The 23,619-nt window shown below is 40.4% G+C and overlaps 1 protein-coding gene and 1 non-coding gene across 12 annotated transcripts in view; both read right to left on the bottom strand.

Moving 5' to 3' along the window:
* Positions 1–636: 636 nt before the first annotated feature.
* LOC128852209 (U6 spliceosomal RNA) lies at positions 637–744 on the bottom strand. Its single transcript, XR_008449914.1, has one exon. It is a non-coding gene; the product is annotated as a U6 spliceosomal RNA (small nuclear RNA).
* An 18,296-nt stretch (positions 745–19,040) lies between these two features.
* The window catches only part of PDLIM5 (PDZ and LIM domain 5), a 128,861-nt gene continuing 124,282 nt past the window's right edge, over positions 19,041–23,619 (bottom strand). For 4 of the 11 annotated variants that reach the window (XM_054064570.1, XM_054064574.1, XM_054064571.1 and 1 more), the window contains 2 exons: positions 22,802–22,917; positions 19,041–22,185 (listed from right to left, as the gene is read on the bottom strand). In XM_054064570.1, the coding sequence (XP_053920545.1) occupies positions 22,096–22,185; positions 22,802–22,917 (206 nt within the window). In that variant the 3' untranslated portion in view covers positions 19,041–22,095. The remainder of the gene's footprint in view (positions 22,186–22,801; positions 22,918–23,619) is intronic. The other 7 variants (XM_054064575.1, XM_054064576.1, XM_054064577.1 and 4 more) reach the window with 3 other exon arrangements.

The following is a 23,619-nucleotide window of genomic DNA, read 5'->3' as shown; positions in this document are numbered from 1 at the left end:
CTCCCAGCCATTCCTCATGGGAGAGGAAAGTTTGGGAAAAGTAGGGAGGTGGAACACACCTGTCACAGCAAGGCAATCAGAAGTTTCCCAAAAGAGCCTCCTGCTCAAAGGTAGACATTGCGAGGGGTCACAGGACTGCAGACACCATCACAGAACTGCCAGGAAGAGTAAAAAGGCTTCCATCCTCTCTCTCTTTGTTGTTATTTACTGCCCAGTCATCAAGGTGGGAAGGTTGAGGCACTGGTTGGGATCTACTTGGGCGCTCCTGCACCACTGTGGGCACCGTCGTATGCAAAGGAGCGTGGAGGGCGTGGGAATAAAGCTAAATCGTAGAATCATAGAATCATAGAATCATCAGGGTTGGAAGGGACTTTAAAGATCATCTAATCCACCCCCCCCCAGCCATGGGCAGGGACATCCCACTAGATCACGCTGCCCAAGGCCCCATCCAACCTGGCGTTGAACACCTCCAGGGATGGGGCATCCACAGCTTCCCTTTGCAACTTCTTACGGTGTCTCACTACTCTCATGGTGAAGAAATTCTTCCTCATGTCTAGTCTAAAGCTGCCCCTCTCCAGTTCATACCCGTTGCCCCTCGTCCTATGCCCTCAAGCCTTTATGAGTAGTCCCTCTTAAAAAAATATGGAACGCTTCATGAATTTGCATGTCATTCTTTGCGCAGGGGCCATTCTAATCTTCTCTGTATCATTCCAATTTTAGTATATGTGTTGCCAATGCGAGCACAAAGTCCTCAGACATGGATTTTTTTTCCAGTTCTGCAAGTGACAGACATCAAACTTAGAAACAAGGATTTCTTATTTTATCTCGGAACTGATTTATAGATAAAGAAATAGACACGTTACTCCTTCTCTTGTGTTGTGAATTCATATGGTGAAATCCTAATCTCAGAATCAATCATTAAATGACATCTATTGCAAATTTTTTCAGAAATAAACTTTATATCTAGTGCTACTGTTGATGCTGAATGCTTTTCTGTACCTAAAAGTAGGTCTATCTCTTTCTAAATCACAACACTTTAAAGTTTGATACTATACATAAGTCTACTTGCAGTAATACACACTTCAAACCTTTGAATATATTTGCTTTACTATCTCTTTATGAGACCAGAAGAGACAGGACAGGGCCTGAACATTAAACAATTATAGGAAAGCACTAAGAATCCAACTTATTCTTCTCTACTTCATATCTTTCTTGTAAAGATTGTTAATCTTTAATCAATATTTTACATGCTCCTTTAGATGCCAACAACAGTCCACAATACACAAACTCTCTACTGCATTTGAATTGCAGTCTGTTAGATGTAGCTTCTCAGGAGTCTTCTGTCATGTTGTTTTCAAAACAGCTGGCATTTTAATGAACCAAAAGATATAAAGTACATCCTGGTGTCACTCTGACTTCACCTTAGTTTGGTTCCTTCTAGTTATCAGTACAATAAAATAAATCGGTATCATTAAATAAGAGGATTTGGGTAGCTCTGTGCAGGTAAAGGAGAAATTGATAGCTTGCTTGGAAAAATTCAAAGGCAAAAGAAATGTAGATGCAGATTTTCAGTCTGTTATTTGAAACAACCACAAAAGGTTGGGAAGCCAGTAGACTGGGATTACTCCAGTGACTGTATACACTCCTCTCTTTGTACAGGAACAGTAATTTAATCTATTTACAGTGACTTCTACCGTGACCTCTGGAAGGCTTCACAATAAACTCAGAATGGATCTATGGAAAACATGTTTGAAAAATTCATAGCTAACAAGATGACAAAAAATTTGGCTTCCTGTTTGAACCAGATGGAAGAGATTTCACATCCAGCCTGTGTAGTTTTATTTTCTTGTGTTCAAACCCAAAACAGCTGAGGTCTAAAACACTTTGAACCACTAAATACTCAGCTGATCTTTCCCTTTACCTAACTTCATTTTTCATTTGCTATTGAATTTACTCATCTTTCAGCTGCTAAGCTAATATGTGGCACGCTACTTCTGTGGAACAAATGTTCACTTTTCTGTGAACATTAATATGTAGGGCTGCAGTCATGTTAAAACAAGATGCACGTACATACGAAGGCAAGATGTAAAGCCTCTTCTCTGTGCTTATTTTAACAGCTTTGGTCAATCAAAATAATATTTTACTGAAGAGTGTGAATTATTATGAATGGCACAAGCATAAGATTTCAGATTCCATCTCTTGTATATCCATTTTTCTTCAGATATATTATTGGAAATGTGTAAGTAATAACAATACAAAGTAACTGACAGAAAAAAATACTATAATAAAGATTAGCAGCAGAAGTATTTTCTTATCAGCTGAACCAAGGATAAGAATAAAGAAAGACATGAATAAGCATTTAATAGAGAACATCTGGCAGCTGGCATATATCATAGGTGGGATGAATGAGGTGGTCCTGAAAGTATTCCATATTGGCTCTTCAGGTTTAGCAATAACTACAGAGCCCATAATGTTGATCCAGCATAGGCTATTATCAATAATACACGTAGCTCAATTTGCTAAGCTAATATAGTTCACACTATACTGTTACTTCATTTGCCAAGCTACTCGATCATTAACTGCTCTTGTGTTTCATAATTTATTTAACTTCCACATTTTGTAATATTATTCATATTTAAAATCATAGAAGGCTATTAATGAGATGGAAGGTGGTTTGATATGATATTTTCGGCAACATTTCCTGGAAACTGTAAAATTGTGTATGAATACAGTTAACTCCTTGTTTTCATCAAGAAAAAGCATTTCTCACACAGAAACACACTACTTTGCCTAAAATCATGACAAAAAAAAATTCTTCTTTGAGTGCTTGATAGGGTAACAGGATAATTCACTTTGAAAGGGACTGGGTGAGGTATCTAGCCTAACCTCCTGCTCCAACTGGAGTCGCATGAAGTTGTTCAGGGTTTTATTCAGTTGGGTCTCAAAAATCTTCAAGAATGGAAACTACACAACCTCTTCAAGCAACTAAATATCCCAACAGGATAGAAATTCTGAAATACATTGCAATAAATCCTGTGGGCAAACCCACAAGTTGCACGTTTTATAAGATGTACATGATTTTACTGCATTTCCTCAAAAGCCAGACAATTAAAAAGAACTTTTCTTATCTACGATCCAAAATACACATTTGAAAATGAGTAGTTTCTTTTGTCAAATCCAAGGTTTTTCTCTCATCACTTGGATGTGAACTTAGCAGAAAACCCCTGGAACTGCATATACTGCTTCCAGATGTACCTCTGTTTGTCTACAGCATGTGTAATAGCAATTGTAGCACCAGCCTGGTGTCTGTGCTGAGATTGCTGCCCTTCCTGTGGCCAACTGTAAATGAATACAAATGCTCAGCAGAGCTTTCCAGTATTTTCACAACCAAATCTCAGCTACACCATTTGATCAACCATGATTGTGCTGATGTTAACAGAAAGATCACACATTAATTTCAACTCTTTCTGCTTTAGCAGACTTAGTCATCTATAGAAGTTTTATACAGCACTTCTATTTTTTTTCTGTGTGCCTCTGATAGTTTTTTCAGTTTCTCCCCAGTGATGATAGAAAAGGACCTGATTAAGGCCATGAAACTTCTGGGTTGCAGAGGGCTTTGTAGGAAAGGTTGCTAGTTGGCTATTTTTATTTTCTGACATCGTTAGACGTCTGGAAAAATGCCCTGAAAAACTGAGTCCAGGCGCATTGACTTCAGAAATTGTTATATATTAACAAGAAATTTCCTCTTTCCCCACCTACTTTTAAAATTTTTAACAGTGGAATATATTGAAACATGCAGAGCACTGTAAAACAGCCAAGAGGGCTTACATAAAACTCATTGAAATGATCCACTTCTGCAGTGGAATAAATCAGAGGAAATATCAGCTAGGAAAGAGGATATCCAAAGAAAGTGTCTGCAAACCGCTAGTTAAAGTTTAAGTGTGATATCCCTTTCAATTCCCATTTCTCTATTCTTGAATAGCCAATGACATTTTCTAAATAAAGAACTTTTCTCTGTTAATTGGTTTGCTTTCTGAAAAGCTCCTGTCAAATCCATTTTACTTTCCATTCTCTATTAAAAAAAAAAAGTCATCCTTTCCTTGGACCAGCATGATTTGCAGGCTGATCACTTCAAGGGCACATTTGTCCTTTGGTGTTGCATGCAAATGCAGTCACTTCAAGTTGGCTAACAAGCATCTCCTGGGAGATGTGACAAGCATTGAAACACGTATGACAAACCCCATTCTTCTGCCAGATTGCTGCCCCCTTGCATTTTATAGCCTGACATCTTTTGTCTGTGGGGAGGAAGGAAGCAAAGTGCCTCAAAGATGAGGGCAAGGCTGGAAAATTTGATCAGAGCCCAAACACACTGGCATCAGTTACAAGTACAGGGAGTTGAAATGATATTTCTGAGAACTTCATTACCATTTATAACTATGTATTCCAAGAAAACTCCCAATATAGTAGCTGTTGTGAACAAAGACTGCAGGCTATAAGCAACAGATGAGCTAACCTTTATGCTTTTTGCAGAATATTTTCTTTGGCCTGGAACTGCAGGCAGAGACAGCTGCGCCAGTGCAAGGTGCAGGACGTGGTTGGGCTGGGGTGGAGGGCTGGCTCCTGCCCTGCCTTGACAGTCAAAAACAGCCAAGTGAACAGGACTGAAATGTTCATCGATTAAATGGCAATTGTAACTAGGCTTCTCCCATCTACCTCGCTTTTGTAGTTTAAGCTTGGCAAGAGTGGGAACACACCAGGAATACAATACCTGAGGTTTTGACTTCAGCTTCCACTGCCCAGGCAGACTGTATAAGAGTGGATGTGATCCTTTCTGGCTCCTTTTCTGTCACAAAGAGGCAGACCAGGAGCCTGAGGAGAGGCCACAGACATCCCAACCGCCTCTCTTGTTCCAGCTTCTCAATTTTAGTGTTTCAGAAAAAAAACACCCAAACCAATCCTAGCCCTGCTGACAATCCCAGCACCCAGCAAGCAAGCAGTGCAGTGATCACTTTAACGCTTCCCTCAGAGCTTGAGTTTTGCCTTCACTGGAATTTGACTAATCATATCAAAATCTTTCCCCCATAATATTAGTTTCAGATTTCACTGTTTTGTTTACTTTCAAATTAAAGACTTCAACATTTTGAAGCCATTTTATATTTCCTATCTTGGTGATATTCAAAGAAGGACTACACAGATGGGCAAATAATCATATAAAGATCTGAGGTAATGCTTCCCTTCATCTCGGTCCACTTGGGTAAACTCACACCACATGCCAGCGTGAACTATTCCTGTAACAAGGGCTGTAAATCCCTGTTGAAACTTATCTAAGAAGGGTAATTTCAGCTATGCATAAGTGCCATACATTAAATATATTACAGGTGAAATCTGCTGGGAAGAGCTCTGACATTTGTAAGTTACACAGGCAGTATATATTAGAGAGACTCCAAATTCTGAGCAAATGTAATAGAATATAATTTTATACTGCAGTTTTACCTGCAGTCTCTTAAAAAAGGCAGAACCGCCAAGCCCCTTTCAATTCTACAGCTTTGTAATTTTTTAAAAAAAAGTCTCCAGCTGTTAACAATTAAATAATTTCACTTAATTTCTTCCTAGATATTCCCTATGCAAATGCATTGTAATGCTATCTCATTTCTAAAGAGAAGCTTGGAAGGCTTAGACAGCATCTGTAATGTGAGATGTGTACCATTGCAAATATTTACTGTCACCTCTCCCTTTTACACCGTGCTGCATACATTTTCTTGCAATTTTCCCAGGGAGAAGGAAAGCCAGAAGCCCCATGAAACACCAAAAGCAGCACAAACCACCCCTGAAATGCAAGCATACGATAAATGTGACAGGGCTGATCCTGCCTTGGATGGACATAAATTAGGAACCACAGCTACAGAACGCAGTTTCTTTGCAGATATCTGTGTCCTCCTTTGCCTCATTGCAAAGATTTTATGCCAAAGTTGGCAAGTTACCCCAGCAAGTTCTGGGATATCTGTTTTGTTAGAGTTATTTGACACTGAATTAAATTCTTCTGTAAATCTTTTATTTCTTATTGTGCTCCGGTGTATTTGGGATACCTGAGACTCACTTGTAAAACTCCAGGCCATGTGTTTCTTGCACACAGTGTAATTCTCACATGGGGTTTTAACAGGTAAAGCCAAGTCTCCAACACGAAGGTGGTCTATCAGCTCTAATTCCTGACAGGTAAATAGCTGCTTGGCACTACCTGCATACAACCTGTTTTGACATTTTGTTGGACTCATTTCCACGGCACTGCTTTTGGCTCCTCCATGGCCTTACAGAAGGGAAATCACTCCTGCCGTGGGTAGACCGGTGAACAAAGCCAAGGACATGATGCAAAGAAATCCTCTCTACTATTAGAGAGGGGAAAACTGTAACAAAACACAAGGTGCCTTAAAATATCCCCTAGAAAAACAGCAGCTGCTTTCTCATAAGAAGGTGCAGCAGTTACCATTTGCAGCCATCTAGGCCAAGCCCAGTGGCAATTGCAGCTGAGCCCTGCAGAGCCCACTCTGTCAGGGCATGGTCCTCCTCTTGGCTCCTGTGTCTGCACCAGACTCCAACACAACCATCTTCAGATGGCCTCTTTTCACAACATCTATAAATATCTATTTCCTCCTCTAGTGCCAGCATAAGTCTTCACTATTAGCTTGTATCTGCCTGTTCCAAATCAGTGATATGTTTTAGGTTTGACAACTTAGACCTCCATGCAAGAACTGAGAGGTCAATGCTGTGGACTTGAGGATAGCTTTGTTACACTATGGGGTGTATGGCATGTACATACAGACCTGGGAAACAGCAGGATAGCATAGTCCCAATGATATCAGCTATTTTTAGCTATGCAAACATATAGCATGTCAAATACTAAATATGTCGCTGGTCCAGAATTAAAAATTGCCACTGCTGGCTCTTAGGGAGCCGTAACTTTCAGGAGAAGACTCACACTAGACTCACATAAATAACTGCACTGATTCAAGATCATTCAAACATCTTACTTTCCACAAAGTCAGCCATGTATAATAATAATGTTGTGACTCTTTTTGATAAACCGCCTCCTCTACATAAAGTGACAAATGTGAGGAGCTCAGGAATTGTGCACGTTGCCTGAGTCTGCAAGGAGAAGTAGCCTGCTCAATTTCAAAACAATAATTATTTTTAAAAAGGTTAAGAATATAAATATTGCTAAACTTGCCTTACAAAAATTATTTTAAAGATGTCTGTGACAGACTGCTTGAAATCAAACCCTAATAAAGCACTTATTGTCAAGAGGTATTCTTGCACGTTTAAGAGGAAGCACGTGCGTCAGGGCTTTGTAGGTTTGAGGCACTGAATATTGTGTTCACAACAAGAGCATACTACCTGCAGTCTCTGCCTTATTCCAGTCCGCATTTCTCTTTGTCCATATTCCAGGTCAAAAGGCTGTGTAGAGTGCTGTAATGGAACTCCTCTGCTCAGAGCCAATGACCAAGAATGAGAGGAGGGCTGCAGGCTGCATTTTATGTTCAACTTCTTTATGAGTCAGAGCAAAAGACTTTCTATTCTTTGCATACATCTGCATAGTGTTATCCATAGTACAACCATAACAAAAGAAAGATAATTAAAACCAGACCAATTAGAATTAATACAAAATAAACAGTTTGCTTCATATCTCTATTTATCTTATGAGAAAAGTGAAGCAAATGCTTCCATCTAAGACGGAAAGGGGAGAAACAGAAAAAAAGGGCAAAATATTTAGCTTACCTCACCTAAAGGCAATCTCCTCTTTGATCCTGTTTTGCTTGAGCTGCCAGCACCGGTTCTTCTCCAGCATGAGCAATTCCTCCTCTGTCTCTGTTTGCTCTCTTCCACGCACCTCATCTGGCCAACTATTGAGAGTCTAGTAACACATCAGGATGACTTTTATTAAATTAACCAGAAAAGTATTTAAAACCTCACTTAGAATGTTCATTTGCAAGTGTAACTAGCCTCTGTTTAAGCTATACAAGTTTTCCTCTAGCTTTTTGTGTCCATGCCTACTGTTATCAAGGCTTTAACTTAAACATGACTATTTGAATTGGGTTTCCCGGCATCTCTGGTAGAATGTAAAGCAACTTAATTTCTGCTCATTAGAAGAGCTTGGTGTGCCCTTTCACTAATCTCTTCCTACCTAGAGCAAACAGACACTCGAAGCCCTTTTCCTCATGTGCGGTTTGCTGCATAGTATGATCTATTCCTACGGCTGGGAATTAAGAGAATGCTGTGTATCTTTCACTATTGAGGCCTTCATTTCTGCACTTGCATGAACACAAATGCACACACACAAGCCACATAGATATTGCATTAGTCAAGTCATACAATTGTCTGCTGTGCCTGGACTTTGTCAACTAGTAAATCTTCCTTTGAATGCGGTTTTTTACTCCAAACTTCTGAACAGTTTGAGCTTTGAACCAGCCCAGAGCATTGATATAAACACCACACTAGCATGCACCTTTGCTGTACAGATTATATTCCATTAAAAGAACATCTGTAAGGTTGAAAAGTCGTCTAGGAAACAGATAGTGTTGATTCAGTCCTCTTCAGATACAACCTTTGATTACCTGAGTGTACAATCTGTTTCTGTAGGAATTCACTCTTGTTCAGTACAGCTCAACATAACAAAATGAGAGCCTAAAGTTAGGGTTCCCACTCCCGTCATGGCACATTTTCGCTACTTTTCAGTGATACTGAGACCCAAAGCATGATGAAAATAAAGAAAGAAAAAAAGTAATTCCATTATTTTCCTTAAGATAATGTTTATAAATATCAAACTATGTATTAATAAGAAAAACAACCTTTACTATGGGGCATGCTGGGCTCATCTAACAAAATCATGTTATCAGGTTCATTTGTGAGTAACAGAGAACACACTGATGGCTAAACACTTAGTGTTAGGTCTTTTTTTTCCCATTTCTTCTTAGATTAAATACATTTCTCTGGGCTAAGCTAATTCTTTCATCCTCAGACACTGAAAATGCCTTGTGATGCTGGTTCATCCCATGTGCTTTTCAGAACACCATCCCTAATATGCCTCATGAGAGACAGCTGGGGCTGGACAGGCCCCAAGAGAAACAAACCCAGACAAGGAGGAAAACCAGGAGATCCTGGAGGCTTCCTCCATCTGTGGTCCAGGGCACAAGACTGGCCGAGGTAGGGGCGGCCCAGACCTGCAAGCAGCAAGGCATTTCACTCCTCCAGCTTTCTCATTGACTAAGCCACTGCTTAGTCGAATAGTAGCTTGCCACCTTTCCCCCTTCCCGCCTTTTTCACCTTTTCCACTTGCTGCCTTTCCCACCTTTCCCCTCTTTCCCCTTTGCAACCTTTCACTGCAGTGATTTACACCTCTCTGTAATTGCCAGGCTGACATCGTACTTCTTCCAAATACTCTACTGTTTTTTTTAGGATCCTGCCTGTGGTTCTGGATGTTGTTTGTTTGGGTTTTTTTTTTTTAAATAGTTGTTTAACTCTAAACAAAACCTGAAACATATTCAAGAGACATAGCAATAGGAACATGCTGGCCTGAATATCTCATGGATATTTAAAATTCTCAAGAACTGTTGTAACTAGCTTGAGGAAGAACAGGGAGGTAAAACAGCAGAAGAAAGTATCCTCCACATCTTCCCCATAGATTGGGTCCGATTAGTAACAAATTCCAAGAGGTGGCAGCAATGGGAGAGAATACAACAAAATTGATAACAGTGAAAGGATATACAACGCAGTTGTATTTCTGCAATGCGAAATATCCCACAGACCAGAGAACTGAAAATTAGTATCATCCCCATTGCAACCTGGGCCATGAGCAAGGGGGAAGGGCAGGAAAGGCGGCACAGGGGAAAGGCGAGAGAGGCGGCAAAGGGGAAAAGTGGGAAAGGAGGCAAGGTGGAAAGGTGGCAAATGGGAAAGGGGGGAAAGGGGAAAAGCATGAAGACAGTCAAGGTGAGAAGGGGGAAAGATGGGAGAGGTGGCAAGGGGAAAGGAAGGAAAGGCAGCAAGTAGGAAAGGCGGGAAGGGGAAAGGCAGCAAGGGGAAAGCTGGCAAGAAGGAAAGGTGGAAAGGGGAAATGAGGAAAAGCGGAAAGGGAGAAAGGCTGGAAAGGCAGCAAGGGGAAAAGGTGGCAAGTGGGAAAGGAGGAAAAGGTAGCAATGGGGAAAGACAGCAAGAGGGAAAGGTGGGGAAGGCATAAAGGGGGAAAAGCAAAAAAGCATTTTCTAGTGCCACCTTTTGTGCCATTCCTGTCTTTCCCCCTTGCTGCCTTTCCCGCCTTTCTCACCTTTGCTGCCTTTGCCAGCTTTTCCCTTTGCCACTGATCTCCCTTGTTCCCTTTCTGCCTTTCCCTTTTCCCACATTTGCCCTTTCTCCCTTGACACTTTTCTCACATTTCTCCCAGCTGCCTTTCCTGCCTTTGCCACCTTTCCTGCTTGCCTCATTTCCCCCTTGCTGCCTTTCCCACTTGCCACATTTCCACCTTGCCCCCTTTTCTGCCTTTTCTCCTTCCCCCTTACCTCTTTGCTGCCTTTCCCTCTTGACGCATTACTTGCCTTTCCCCCTTCCTGCATTCTCCATCTTTCCCCTTTACTGTCTGTCCTGACTTTTCCCCTCAATACCTATCCCCCTTCCTGCCTTCTTGCCTTTCCCTTTTTCCACCTTTCTCCTTTCCACCTTTTTGCCTTTCCCACCTTTTCCCCTTGCTGCCTTTCCCCCCCTTTCTCCATGCCTCGCCTTTCCCCCTTGTCAAGTTTCCCCCTTTCTGCATGTCCTGCCCTTCCTCATTTCACCTTTCCTTCCTTTTCCCCTTACTGCCTTTCCCCATTGCTACCTTTCCCTCCTTTCCCCCTTGCCAACTTTGCCCCTTGCGACTTTTCCTGCCTTTCTCCCAGCCGCCATTAGCATCTTTGCTGCCTTTCCCCTTGCTGCCTTTCCCACTCGATGGCTTTTCCATCTTTCCCCCTTGTCCCCTTTCCCTCTTGACGCATTTTCTGCCTTTCCCCCTTACTGTCTTTCCTGCCTTTTCGCCTTAATGCCTACCCCTCTTGCCAACTCCTTGCCTTTCCTTTTTTCCACCTTTCTGCCTTTCTCCCTTCCTGCCTTCTTGCACCTTTATCCAGGATGCTTTCTCACCTTTCCCCCTTCCCACCTTTCCTGCCTTCCCCCCTTGCCACTTTTCCCACCTTTCTCCTGGAGGCCTTTGCCGCCTTTACCCCTAACTGCCTTCTCACCTTTCCCTTTTTCCACCTTTCCCCCTTGCCACTTTTCCTCCTTCCTGCCTTTATTTACAACGACTTTCCTGCCTTTCCCCCCTTGCCATGTTTTCCTCTTGCGCCTTTCCCCTTTGAAACCTTTGCCACCTTTCTCCTGGCTGCCTTTGCTACCCTTTCTCACCTTTCCCCCTTGCTGCCTTTCCTTCTTCCTTCCTTTTTCCACCTTTACCCAGGATGACTTTCCCACCTTTCCCCCTTCTTGTCTTTCCTGCTTTGCCCCCTTGCTGCCTTTCCAGCTTGATGCCCTTCTCACCTTTCCCCCTTGCTGCTTTTACTGCCTTTTCCCTTGCTGCCTTTCCCCCTTTCTGCCTTTTCTCCTTTCCACTTTTGCAGACTTTTTCCCTTTCTGCCTTTCCCCCTTGCCGTTTTTCACACATTTCTCCCGGCCACCTTTCTCCCTTGTTGCCTTCTCACCTTTCCCTTTTTCCACCTTTCCCCCTTGCTACTTTTCCTCCTTCCTGCCTTTATTTATGACGACTTTCCTGCCTTTCCCCCCTTGCCATTTTTCTCCCCTTGCCATGTTTTCCTCTGCCTTTCCCCCTTTCCACATTTCCCCATGCTCCCTTGTTGCTTGTGCCCGTTGCCGCTTTTTCCACTTGGCCAACTTTCCCCCTCGCTGCCTTTCCCCCTTTCCACTTTGCCACTTTTCCACATGATCCACAGACCAGAAGGAGTAATGGATTTGTTTAACCATGAGCCATGGCAAAGAGCTTCCAGAAATTCATCAGCTCCCAGAGCAGCTGAACGCCACTTGCACCAGGCACACTGTTAGCTCAGATGCTTTATGGTCCCTCATGCAGCACTTCAAACACCACGAGGAGAACCAGCAGCTCTGACTTTGCACACAGCAATAGGCTTAAAGCTTAATTTTAATCATTAGATGAGATTTTCCAGTCCATTTCATCCTCTGTTATGGCACTGCATAAGGGCTGCAGCAGCTTGAGGTGCATTTCCCACTCACAGACCCAGAGCTGCTCTGCTAAAAATCTCTATGTGGACTTCAGCAGAAGCATCCACACCAGGAGCTGGAAGAAGTTCATAGAAGCAAAGCTCCAGGGGAGTTTGAGGTAGAGCTGCTGCCTGCATACAGCACAGGATGAGACAGTGTAATCTGAAGCAGCAGCCGACACTGGTAATGTTAACCAACACTCCCTTCAGCCTCTGGGTAGCCCAGGATCAGCTGATGACAAAAAGGTATTTGTTTGTCTTCCCACGAAGATGGAAAAGCAATCTGACCTCAAAGAAAAAAGCCAGCAGAAAAAAAAAAATGCACACAATTTAATGATGAATATAAATACAGAATAGGAAGGGGACAAAAATTCCTTCCCATGAGGCTGCAAGAGCTGCATCTCTCCTAGAAGCATCCTCAGCTCCTGCCTGACATTTTACTTTGCCCTCCCCAAATCATCTCTCCACTTTAGACCAGGATCTCTTAAATCTCTGACAAGAAACAACTGACAAAAATAGCATGACTCACAGAAGTTCTTGCCATCTTTCTGAACACTACATTGTTCCTACCGCCACCTCCCCTTTCCTCTCATCACCAGGCCCTCTCTCCAGGCCTCTACTGCAGCTCACTTTTCCCTTCTGTCTCTACGGTGACTGAAAGCACAACTGAAAATTGCTGCTTAGCACATCTTTTCTCCCTTCCAGGAGTAAGATGGGAGGTTACTGTAGATCATAGGAAGACAAGAAGGACAGAATGGAAAACACTATTACTGTTTAAAGAAACTAATTTGGAGTGCCAATTTCCATCCTGGTTGATTTTGCAAACTCATACCAGGAAGAAGTTAGACTCTTCTCTCAACACAATCCCTGAAAATCAAATAATTTATTATATTAGCTCATACACATATTGATAGCGCAGGCTCAAACTTGTACTCAACAGTGATTAGCCCTGAAGTTAATTAATTCAAAAGGATATCAAGCTACCGGAGTGTCCCCAGAGGAGAGCCATGAATTTGGTTAAGGATTTAGAAGGAAAGTTGTATGAGGAGCGGCTGGAGTCACTTGGTCTGTCCAGCCTGGAGGAGACTGAGGGTAGACCTTATCATGGTCTACTGCTTCCTCACAAGGGAAAGAGGAGGAGTTGATCTCTTCTCTCTGGTAATCAATGATAGGACTCAAGGGAATGGCAGGAAGATGTGCTAGGGGAGGTTTAGGTTGGATATTAGGAAAAGGTTTTTCACTCAGAGGGTGGTGGAGTACTGGAAAAAGCTCCCCAGGGAAGCAGTCATGGCACCAAGCCTAAGAAGGCAAGACTGAGCTCCTTCCCACTTACACCCAAAGGTATTGAAGCTTCTGGAGGAGTTTTGCCTTTTCTGAACGAGATTGAGTTTGTGGTCAATGTGAGGCAAACTGCTGGGTTAGTGGTCAGCACTGGCCCATATTCACTAATCACCCTTCCGGGGAAAAAGAAAAAACCCCCTTCTGGACATTTGGGAAGCAGCTCTCTTTGTGTCTGTAAAGAAAACATGAAATGACTGCGATCCAGATAACTGCAAAAAAGTTTGGGTGATTTTTATTTTTTCAGACAAAGCCCATTGAAACCTGCTGACAGATTTTTCAAGTAGTATGTCCTTTCTCAGTATATCAGCTCATTACAATTCACAACACTATTAAAATATAAAAGCTGGTTCTTTCTCAGGCTACAGCACATGAATACGTACTTTGCAATATAAATGATTTTCTGTAAAAATTCCCCCCATGTTAATAGATTGAGGTCGCGATTAGGTGTGATTACTATCTTTAATTTCTAGGCACAAGAAATTGCACATAACTTAGTCTTTGATATGAAACTATTCCAATATTTAACATGTATTACCAATGTATTAATAAACGATAGAAACAGTATAACACCATCTACAGGATTCCTCAAGTACACAGCAGTGTTACCTGCTTGTCTCTTTTTGAAAAGCAGAGTTACAGTTACCACACTGATCCCATCACATTCCAACCCTCAGTTTCACAGCTACCATAACATTGTGATGTGATGCTCCCACAATACACCATGATCCTCAAATACTAATTGCCATTGAGCAGAAAAATACACAATAACTCATTCTCCTACTACAATCGAGTAACTGTCTAGGAAGATGAATATGGTATTAGGAAACCTGTGCCAAAGCTCTGGAGACTCTGTAAGGAACAAACCAAGAAAATATGCTATTACTGATTTTTGGGAGGAGTATCACAGACATCATCAAAGCATCCTCAGAAACTCATCTCCCTCAAGACACCACAGACATCCACCTGGAATAACTGAAAAAAGAAAGCATCAAAGACAACACCTCTCCAAAATTTGCAGAGAGAACTTCTAGCCAACTATGAGATGAGTTCTATTAAAAGTGGAGGAAAAAACAGTGGATTAGCCATGTATTTGGCAAAATATATAAATAAAAAAGGAAGGCTATGAGATTTAAAGACAGATTGCAGCTTACTTGTAGCATCATTTTATTTCTATTGATATACTCTGAATTATTTCAGTGAAAGCCCAACCTATTTGCTTTTCTAGATACCACAGGTCAGAATTTCCACGGAATCCTCTACTGCTTGTTAGCAGGTACCACATGGGAAAAACAAGTCACACAGCATATTAATCGCATTTCGATTATATAAAGCCAAATATGGTAAATCCAAGACTGGACCCCAAGTGCTGTAAATATTAGTGTGAACCATTTTATATCCTACCTTGTCTCCAACAACAGGCACAGGCTGAGAACATACCTAGACAAGAAGGCTCTATATTTTTAAAAGAAGTCCTGCCCTATAAAATGTAATTTATTCTTCGCACATAGCAGGGGATGGTAAGTGATTGCTTTAGGTGTTATGATCAACACTTTCAATAGTGGAAGTGAATTTAAAACAATATATAGACCAGTTGTTTTTGAGAGATCTGAGTAATTCTCAGTCTGCCCTAAAACGATACTTTGGAGGGTTTATGTAATTTGGACAACATAAATGGCAAGAAAAGCTGAAAAGCTCCCATGTGGGTAAAACCTTTAGGGAGTTCCACAGTGAGTTAGCACAGATACCAATAGTTTGCTTTTTGTGCAGAGCCAAATTTATGAATTTACCATTCTTTTTATTCTCAGAGAATAGTGATCCAAGCATAGGCTCAGTACAAAAATTTTATGTTCTATTTGAGTGGAAGCATATAACAATTTGATTAAATTTCATTGAATCAGTCAGTAGCTAGAGTAGGCAGAGTAATATCAGGGAAAGATTTACACTTTCTTACCTAACCTGTTATGGTTCGTCCAGAGACACTGAACACCCGAGATCCAAGTACATTTGTGACACTTAAAGGAAATCCTGCCAAAAATAAGGGCCTAGATTCTTACTTTAATTCTGATCTCACTCATTGGGCAAATGCAGGCATAAAATTAATATAGCTTTGATAACAGCCATTCTTAATTTGGAGGGTAGCAAGTTGAAATCAGTGAGGCTGTATCTGCTTAGGTTATCAATTAATTTAGCCTTATGCTTCTATTCCTGTGTTTCCCTTTTGCTTGATGCAAAGAAAAAGGAGAAGTTTATGTGGGATATAATTACCGCTTTGGTGTAGCATCTTGAGTTATTTTTCCAGCGGAAACTTCTGGGTGGGAAAACCTGACACTTTGGAAAGTGTGCCAAAATGTAGCACAAGTTGATATTTACAAAAGGAGCATTTGACATTTCAATGATCACAAACAGAAGTAAAGAACTTACCTGACAGAATTATCTTGTATTGAAATACTTTAAAACAAAAAATGGCACCACCCAGCTGTAAGGAAAAGTAAACTGAAGCCATGATTACTGAAAAGGAAATAACTGTGGTCTTATGGAAAGCGTGAATATTACCCAGAGCACAATGACACAGTCCTTAGTTTCACAGTATAAGAGAAACTTTTTAAAACATACCCAAAATATTGCTTATTTTTAAAGAGTTCGTGGTATTTCCAGCACAATTGCAAAAGCGCTCTATTACAACTTGCATACCTTACCATCTTAAATATTTTTGAAATAAAATTGTACGGAAAATACAAGTCAGCCACATGCAGATTTTAGCATAGCGACTTTAAATTTCTTCAGAGACATTTTTGCTTCCACTCCGTCTTATTATAACATACCATTTTGACACAAGTAAAATTTTAATGAGACCCCTATCAACCGACAGTGGTTTTTGGTCCCTAAGCTGCCATACACATGCTAGAGTTGGACTTGTCAGAATATTTTGCCCTGTTTTTCAGTCACCCACACAAATTTCCTATCTATGCCAACCTCAACTTTCAAGGCAATGATAGTGAAAAAGACCTTTAGGCAAAGCAATAAAGAGCAGCATAAAAGCTCATTATAAGACCAATTCATAAAATTACAAGCTGCAGTGTGCAGTGTGCACAAGTAAAACTGAAAATTAAGTTCAAGCATACCAAATGAGATTATAAACTAACTGTTGTTTTTCTGTCTGGGAAAAGCAATTTTTTAATGAGCTTGGAAACACAGCTAAGCATTTTCTTTCATGAATTCAAGGAAAAGCCATACCACTTTTGAGCTTTCTGCTGGGCAGCCTTTTCTCCTCTTTTCCTCTTTTAAATTTTAAATACTGCATAGGAACTATTTGCTCTCCAAAGTTCCCATAGTTAGGACCAAACCCTTCTCAAGAGGAATTTTGGCACCTTAGTAATTAGTTGGTTATGAGAAGGAGCTGCACTCTTTCAGTGACTCCTATTTTGCCATCAGTATAGTGTGATCCTATAATAAATTTCCATCAAGCAAACTATTTCTGGTAATTCCCCCTAATTAACACCAGACTGCTAATAATAAATTAGGTACTACGTGTTTCTGATATAACCAAGATCTTGTCTGAGCACAAGATATTAACCAATGTCCCAAGAAAGTAAAACTTGAACCTAAATTAAGCCTTTGCTGGTAAAAGGATTTATATGTAATTTTGTGAGAAATCCTTTGAAGATCTCATACAGAACATTTTGACCAGCAAACATTTTGAGTGACAGAGAGATTTGTTCTGTGCTAGGCAGTGAAAGTGGATTTATTGTGAAAACACACCGTTGAGTTTTAAGCATATAAATCTTACACTGGATTATAGTGTCTTAATGAATGAATGACAGATCTCTTTTTTTTTGTCAGTACATTTTAATGTTACACGATGTTGTGATTGATAGAAACCAAACCTCTGCCATTAAAACGTCATGCAGACTTGATGCCTTTAAAAGTTTGGCTTCTGGAGTTTAATATACTATTTGCAAATAGACTTGCGTTTGTCTCGTTCATAGCCTAAACACTGAAGGGGAGGCAAGTTTTCTGTAAAGTTGCCTCTAAATTTTATAGAGCTGTGTGCAGTGTTTTCCTTTGCTTGTGTAAATAAAGGTAGAAAAAACCCAGTGCATTTGCCTAGTTAAGAGACACTCAGCTAAGGAGAGTCTCACCAGGCTGGTATTGTCATGAAGTAATTAGCCATGTTATAGTAGATGGTTAAGTATCCCAAGGTGAAAGCAGAGACTGCTGCATGTCAAGACTAAGTACAGTATCAGATAATGCTTTCCAGAGCAAGTAGTATTGCCTTGAACAGTCACGACTTAGGAAAATATTAAACACTTCCAAACGAGCACTGTGAAGTATTCTAGTTGGGTGGTAGAATGAAGTAAAGATAGCGAATAAATACTAATTGGCTAATATTTGGGTTTACATGGTTACGTATTCAACAGTGTTTAATACCATATTTCAATCTTTCATTCCATCTTGAAAAAAGATGGAGAATCAGAGACTCACTGAGGCTGAAAAGTACCTTTGGAGATGAATGAGCATTATCTAGTCCAAGGGCTGCGTCTAACTGGGTTTTGATTATCTCCAAGGACAGAGACCCTGCAATCTCTGAGGGCAACCTATGCCAATGTTTGACCATCCTCAGCTGTCCTGTCACTGTGCAGCACTCAGTTGAGTTTGGCTCCATCTTCTTTACTGCTCCCTCCAGGTATTTGTGACACGTTGATGAGATCCCCCTAAGCCCTCTCTTCTCCAAGCCTCTCCTTGTACGACAAATGCTCCAAGTCCTTGATCATCTTCTTGGCTCTTCATTTCAGTACGCCCATTTCTCGCTTCTACTGGTGAAAGCAGCACTGGACACACCACTCCAGATGTTTCTCATCAAAGCTGAACAGAGAAAGATAAACTTCCTCAATCTGCTGTTTGGAGTCCCAGAGGCTGGTGGTCTTCCTTGTAACAAAAGGGAAATCACTGGCTCATGGTCAGCTTGGTGTTCATCAGGACTCCCAGGTCCTTTTCCACAAAGCAAACCTCCATTCCACCCCAAAAAACTGCAAAACAAGCAACTCAAATGATATCTATTCACGTGTACAATCATGACTTTCTTCTACTGATTATGAAAAACATTATGAAAAACATTCAACAATCACGGAACAGCTGAGGACAGATAGAGAGTTTGGGGTTTTGTGTTGGGTCTGTTTGTTTTGTTTTGGTTTTAATTACAACTGAATTGCAAATGCAAACAGCCAAAATGTGATGCCAAAGACTATTAAACACAAGCAAGGAAATCATCAGCACTTAGCTGTTTTTTTCAGCATTAAAAAAATGGGGAAAAAAAGGAAATTCAAATAAGTGAATTGTGAATTGGTGCAGTTCGCCTTCTTACTCGTGTTTGCAAAGCTACTCATATCGCTAGATGACTTCAGTAGCTCTGTGAAGAAACAGGTACACAACTGAACAGACACAACTCAACATTAGCTTTTAAGTTTATTGCATTGTTATATTAAGCATTTATATTTACACATAATTTTGAATTAATTAGTTACAATATACTGAAACTGTCATTGTGATTCAGTTATTCACTTACAAAGACCAACCTTCAAAGAGAGTTAAACCAAATTCTCTTACAGACACAGTTTTGGAAGAAAAATAATTACTGACTGAAAATGCATGCAAAAAACTACAGTAGTTAGGTTACTAACATGTCTCTCCTGACTTTCTAACACTCCCTCAAAATATGTCTTGTATGAAATCTCTCATGAGATCCACAATGGTGCTGATTTTTGCTTTGTCAAGTCTGCAGTCAAATATAAGTATGTGTATGTGCATATACGTGTATGCCTCTCAATACACACACACATGCGTATAAGTGTAGAGAAGTATGTATAAATACATACCCACACTCACACACCAAAAGACTCTAGAGGTAAATATGCAGGCTTACAAATAAGACAAAATACAAAGATACCAGTACGAAATAGTCCTAAACAAAAAAAAGGTAATAAATATTCAGTGAGATATATGGCATTATTATAAAGTGCTCTACTAGAATCTCACTTATTAAAATAACAATAAAAATTATGTTCCTTTTAGAGGATTTATATAAGTTGGTAGAGCCATTAAATATCCATTATGTATCAGTGACTCTATGCTTCCTTTTAAATTTTAAACAAATAGATAAAAGAAGAAATTAAAAGGCAAAGCAGCTAAATGAAGCAGTACTATTGGAACCTTTCAAACTTCTGTCCTCAAATTCATTAACCACTGTAAAATTTCAAACCCTAGAGCATATGGATTAAGAAATAAAATTCTAATTGAAATTATGAAACTAAGCAAAATTCAATTTGATTTTAAGGACAATGACAAACTGAAAAGTCTCTATCCTACTTTCAAACAGTGAGGTTTGAATTGCAGAAATCACCAAACGCCTTATCCTGCGCACTCCCATCCTCTTTCCCCATATATGTGCAACAAAGCTCCACTGAAACCTAGTCTCTAGGTCTCATTTCACCATTTCCACCTCATTTCAAAAGCAACCGGGCTCATGTATTGCTGTACATTGTCCAGTCTGCTTCCACCCTTTTGATATTCAGCTAAACTCACAAAAGGTACATCTACAAAAGTGTAAACATTTTTAACAGCTTTATGCCATTTCTTCTGTACCACCAGAAGTTAAAAAAGAAATGTGGTAGTATTGAAGAAAAACAACTTCAGGAATTAAAGTGAAACAATCCACTACATGAACTTGTCTCGCTGAATTAATAAGAAAGCCATCTTTTCATATTTCAGTACAGCAATTTTGGTTTTCTTTCCCCCTCTTTTTGTCAATGTTCCTTTTTACAATTGCTTTACTCAACCACAACAATTTTTTTTTTGTGATTTTCCCCATGGTTTTATGGATAAACCTGTCCTTTGTATCAGTAAAAACAAAAAAAGCCAAAAACCCCTCAAGAAAAACAGTAAATAGGTACTTCTAATGTTTACTGGAAAGAGCACTAAAGACAATTCAGCTCTGACATCCCAGTTGAATAAATAGCACATAAATTCAGTATCCTTCAGGACTCCAATCTGGCCCCGAGAGGGCCCCTGTCTCTGTTGTGCAACTCTGCTGGAGCAAAATTCACCCCGTGCAGAGGGTCATCACCTCTTCCCTATATGCCTACAATTGCTCCACACCACTTAAGCCCTAATTTGAAGTTAAGTGGGACTTAGCTGGTACAGATCTTGTGCTAACTCTCTCTATGGAGGCAAAATTCATATCAAGCCACAGAACTGGCTGCGTCTCCTTGCTCACAGTAAATGCATAATGACAGCATTGTCTCTCTGCTCCCTTGCAAGAACGGAGAGATACTGAGCTGCCTGAGTCCTTATTATATTATTCAACAATATATTCTCTACATCTGGAGGAAAAGAGCGAAATAAAACCTAAACTAAGAAAATCATAAGAGCTGAGCAAGAAAGCAAGTTTTCAGTATACTACCTGGCACACCACCAATATACATATTCATGAGCTGCATGGTAAAGAATGTACTGAGAGAAAAACAATGTCCTCAGTTGCACTTCAGCAGTTTCCCTCATGCAACACCAAAAGTCTCACGTTCTGAATATAAAACACTGTTACCTGCAGATTCAGTGCATTTTCCCCTTTCCAAGGCACTTAAAAACTATCTAAAACCTGAACTGCAAATATAAGAGTGTAATTCCCTGCTCCCTTATTTATAAGATCTGATCTGACATTTCCATCCTGTCAAACAGATCTTCACTAGCAGTTTTTTTGGGTTTTTTTTGCTAGTGTTCTGGTAGTACAAGAGTTAAGGAAGAGCATCACATCTATGCTTTCTTCTAAGTGGCATCTTCTAAACTATCCTTGTCCACCAGCATAGCCCCACTTAACTGCTTTGTAAAAATCTCTGTCCTTTGCAGACTCATCATCAGTGATTTAACTGCCAAAGGCACAGGTGCATGTAATTGTGCAGGAGTCTTCATGTATATGAGTATCAGATAAAAATATCAGTTGTTGAACTCCATATTCCATGTAATCTTATCTTTCCTTTGAGTTCCTCTTTGAAGGAATTTAGCTGCAATACTTCTAGACACACTTTAAAAAACATCAGGGCAATAAAGTGATCTGGATCGCTGAAGCCAATCTCCTTCTATTTACTGAACAACAGCATAACCAAGACTTCTAATATCAGGTATTTATTTTCATAGAAGTTTCACTGTCATACTAAAGCAGATATAAATGTGGCCATAATATCATAAAATCAATGCAGTAATGTGTCAAGTATAGAGGTAAAGGCACTCTAATAGTTGGGTTTGGGTGCAATTCCCATTTCCTATCTTTTTATGAAGCAAACCCCTAACCAATAAACACTCAAAAAATTAGTCTATAACCCTCTCCAAGTTTGCACATTTCTCTTCTGTTTTTAGAGAACCATATATAAATAATTTTGAACAGTTATTGACATGGACATTTTAACTTTTCTTTCTTCTCAGTACATTTGTTACACAAGATGAGCTCCAAGAATCAGATGTTGATAGAGTGAGCATGTTTCTTGCACAGTGGCTTATCTTTCTTGGAGAAGAAAGTCTGACCCTCCAAACTGTCACTGCATACCTGAAATGCGATAAAAAGAGAAAACATCACCCAATTCAGACGGATGAATTACACCATAAGTTATTCAGAGTGCCAGATCATAGCACTGAACAATGCACAATTATACTCAAAGAATAAGAATTATTACCTTTTCTCCAGGGATAATCTTTTAGATGCAATACTAATGATTGACGCAAGCCTAACCTTTAAGGCAATGGGTTCTTAACTGGGAGCAGAGTTAGGTTCAGCATTTTAAGTATGTATCCCATCATGAGGACTGGAGGGTTTTTTGTGGTCATAAAATATTAGCAAGTGATACTTTGCCTACAGTGTCTTTATGTCAGAAGCACTCTTGCTACTTTAGAAACAGCCCATTCCTGTATGCCTTCAACGTTTGCTCCGAGGAAGTAAACGTCAAGGGTTAAACGCTAGGATGCATGGCTGCAATCCAGGCCAACTCTTCTGGACTGGTGCCAAAGGCTCACAATAGCAACTTATCTGCCGAATAATTGGGAAAGTGCTTTTTGTTTGGGCTCAGAGGACTGAAGAGGTTATAGCTGTTAACTCCCACATCGGTCAGGTTAGCACAAGCACTGTTGCCATGAGTTTGTTTAAAATGTGGACTAGTTTTACTTACTGAGCATACAAAGCAAGTGTCATGCCAAGTGTGGCCCAGAGCTTCAAGAAATCTATCTCCGGCTTCAATGGGGAATTCACAGCCACGGCACATAGTACCGAAGAGAGCATAGTAATCTGCAAACACACACAAACAGATTAAAAAATGATGCACATGCAGAAAAGCGAGACTGACCCTTTGAATCCTTTGTGCTTTTCTTTCAGCGCCAGTGGGTTTGCATTTGTTGAGTTTTATAATACTGGGTACACTGAATAAAGAGCTCCTAGACTGAAAGACTGGGATTGCCCTGGTTTCCTCACTAATTCAGTTCTCACCGCCTTCCTTATCCTTTCAAACGAGCAGTACTTCCATCTTCCCGGTGTTTCAATTCCTTAAGATCAATAGTGCACTGGCGGGGGCAAGAAGCAGTCCTTACAGCATGAGCCCAACATACTGATTATCTTCTCTTTCTTGCTTCTAACTAGAATATATAGCTCTGCTTAAGCTCTAGAGCTTATGGTAGCAGAAACAACAGAGGCTTATCATATGTGTCAAGCCCAGTGGAAGAGTCCTGTCTTGTTTTAGTGAGAGTGTTTTGTATGATGACCTCAAAAAGCATCATCACAGGAGGCCTCTCGGGAGGATAGGGAACACAAGTGATCTGGAAAAGAAAAGCCTTTGATAGAATCATAGAATTGTTTGGGTTGGAAGGGACCTTAAAGATCATCCAGTTCTGCATGTCCCACTAGATCAGTCTGCCCAAGGCCCCATCCAACTGGGCCTTGAACACCTCCAGGGCATCCACAACCTCCCTGGGCAATGTGTGCCAGCGCCTCACT

Source organism: Cuculus canorus, chromosome 4 (assembly GCF_017976375.1).
Source record: "Cuculus canorus isolate bCucCan1 chromosome 4, bCucCan1.pri, whole genome shotgun sequence".
Lineage (NCBI taxonomy): Eukaryota > Metazoa > Chordata > Aves > Cuculiformes > Cuculidae > Cuculus > Cuculus canorus.
Note: the sequence above shows the minus strand (reverse complement) of the source record. Positions and strands in the feature narration are given on the sequence as shown.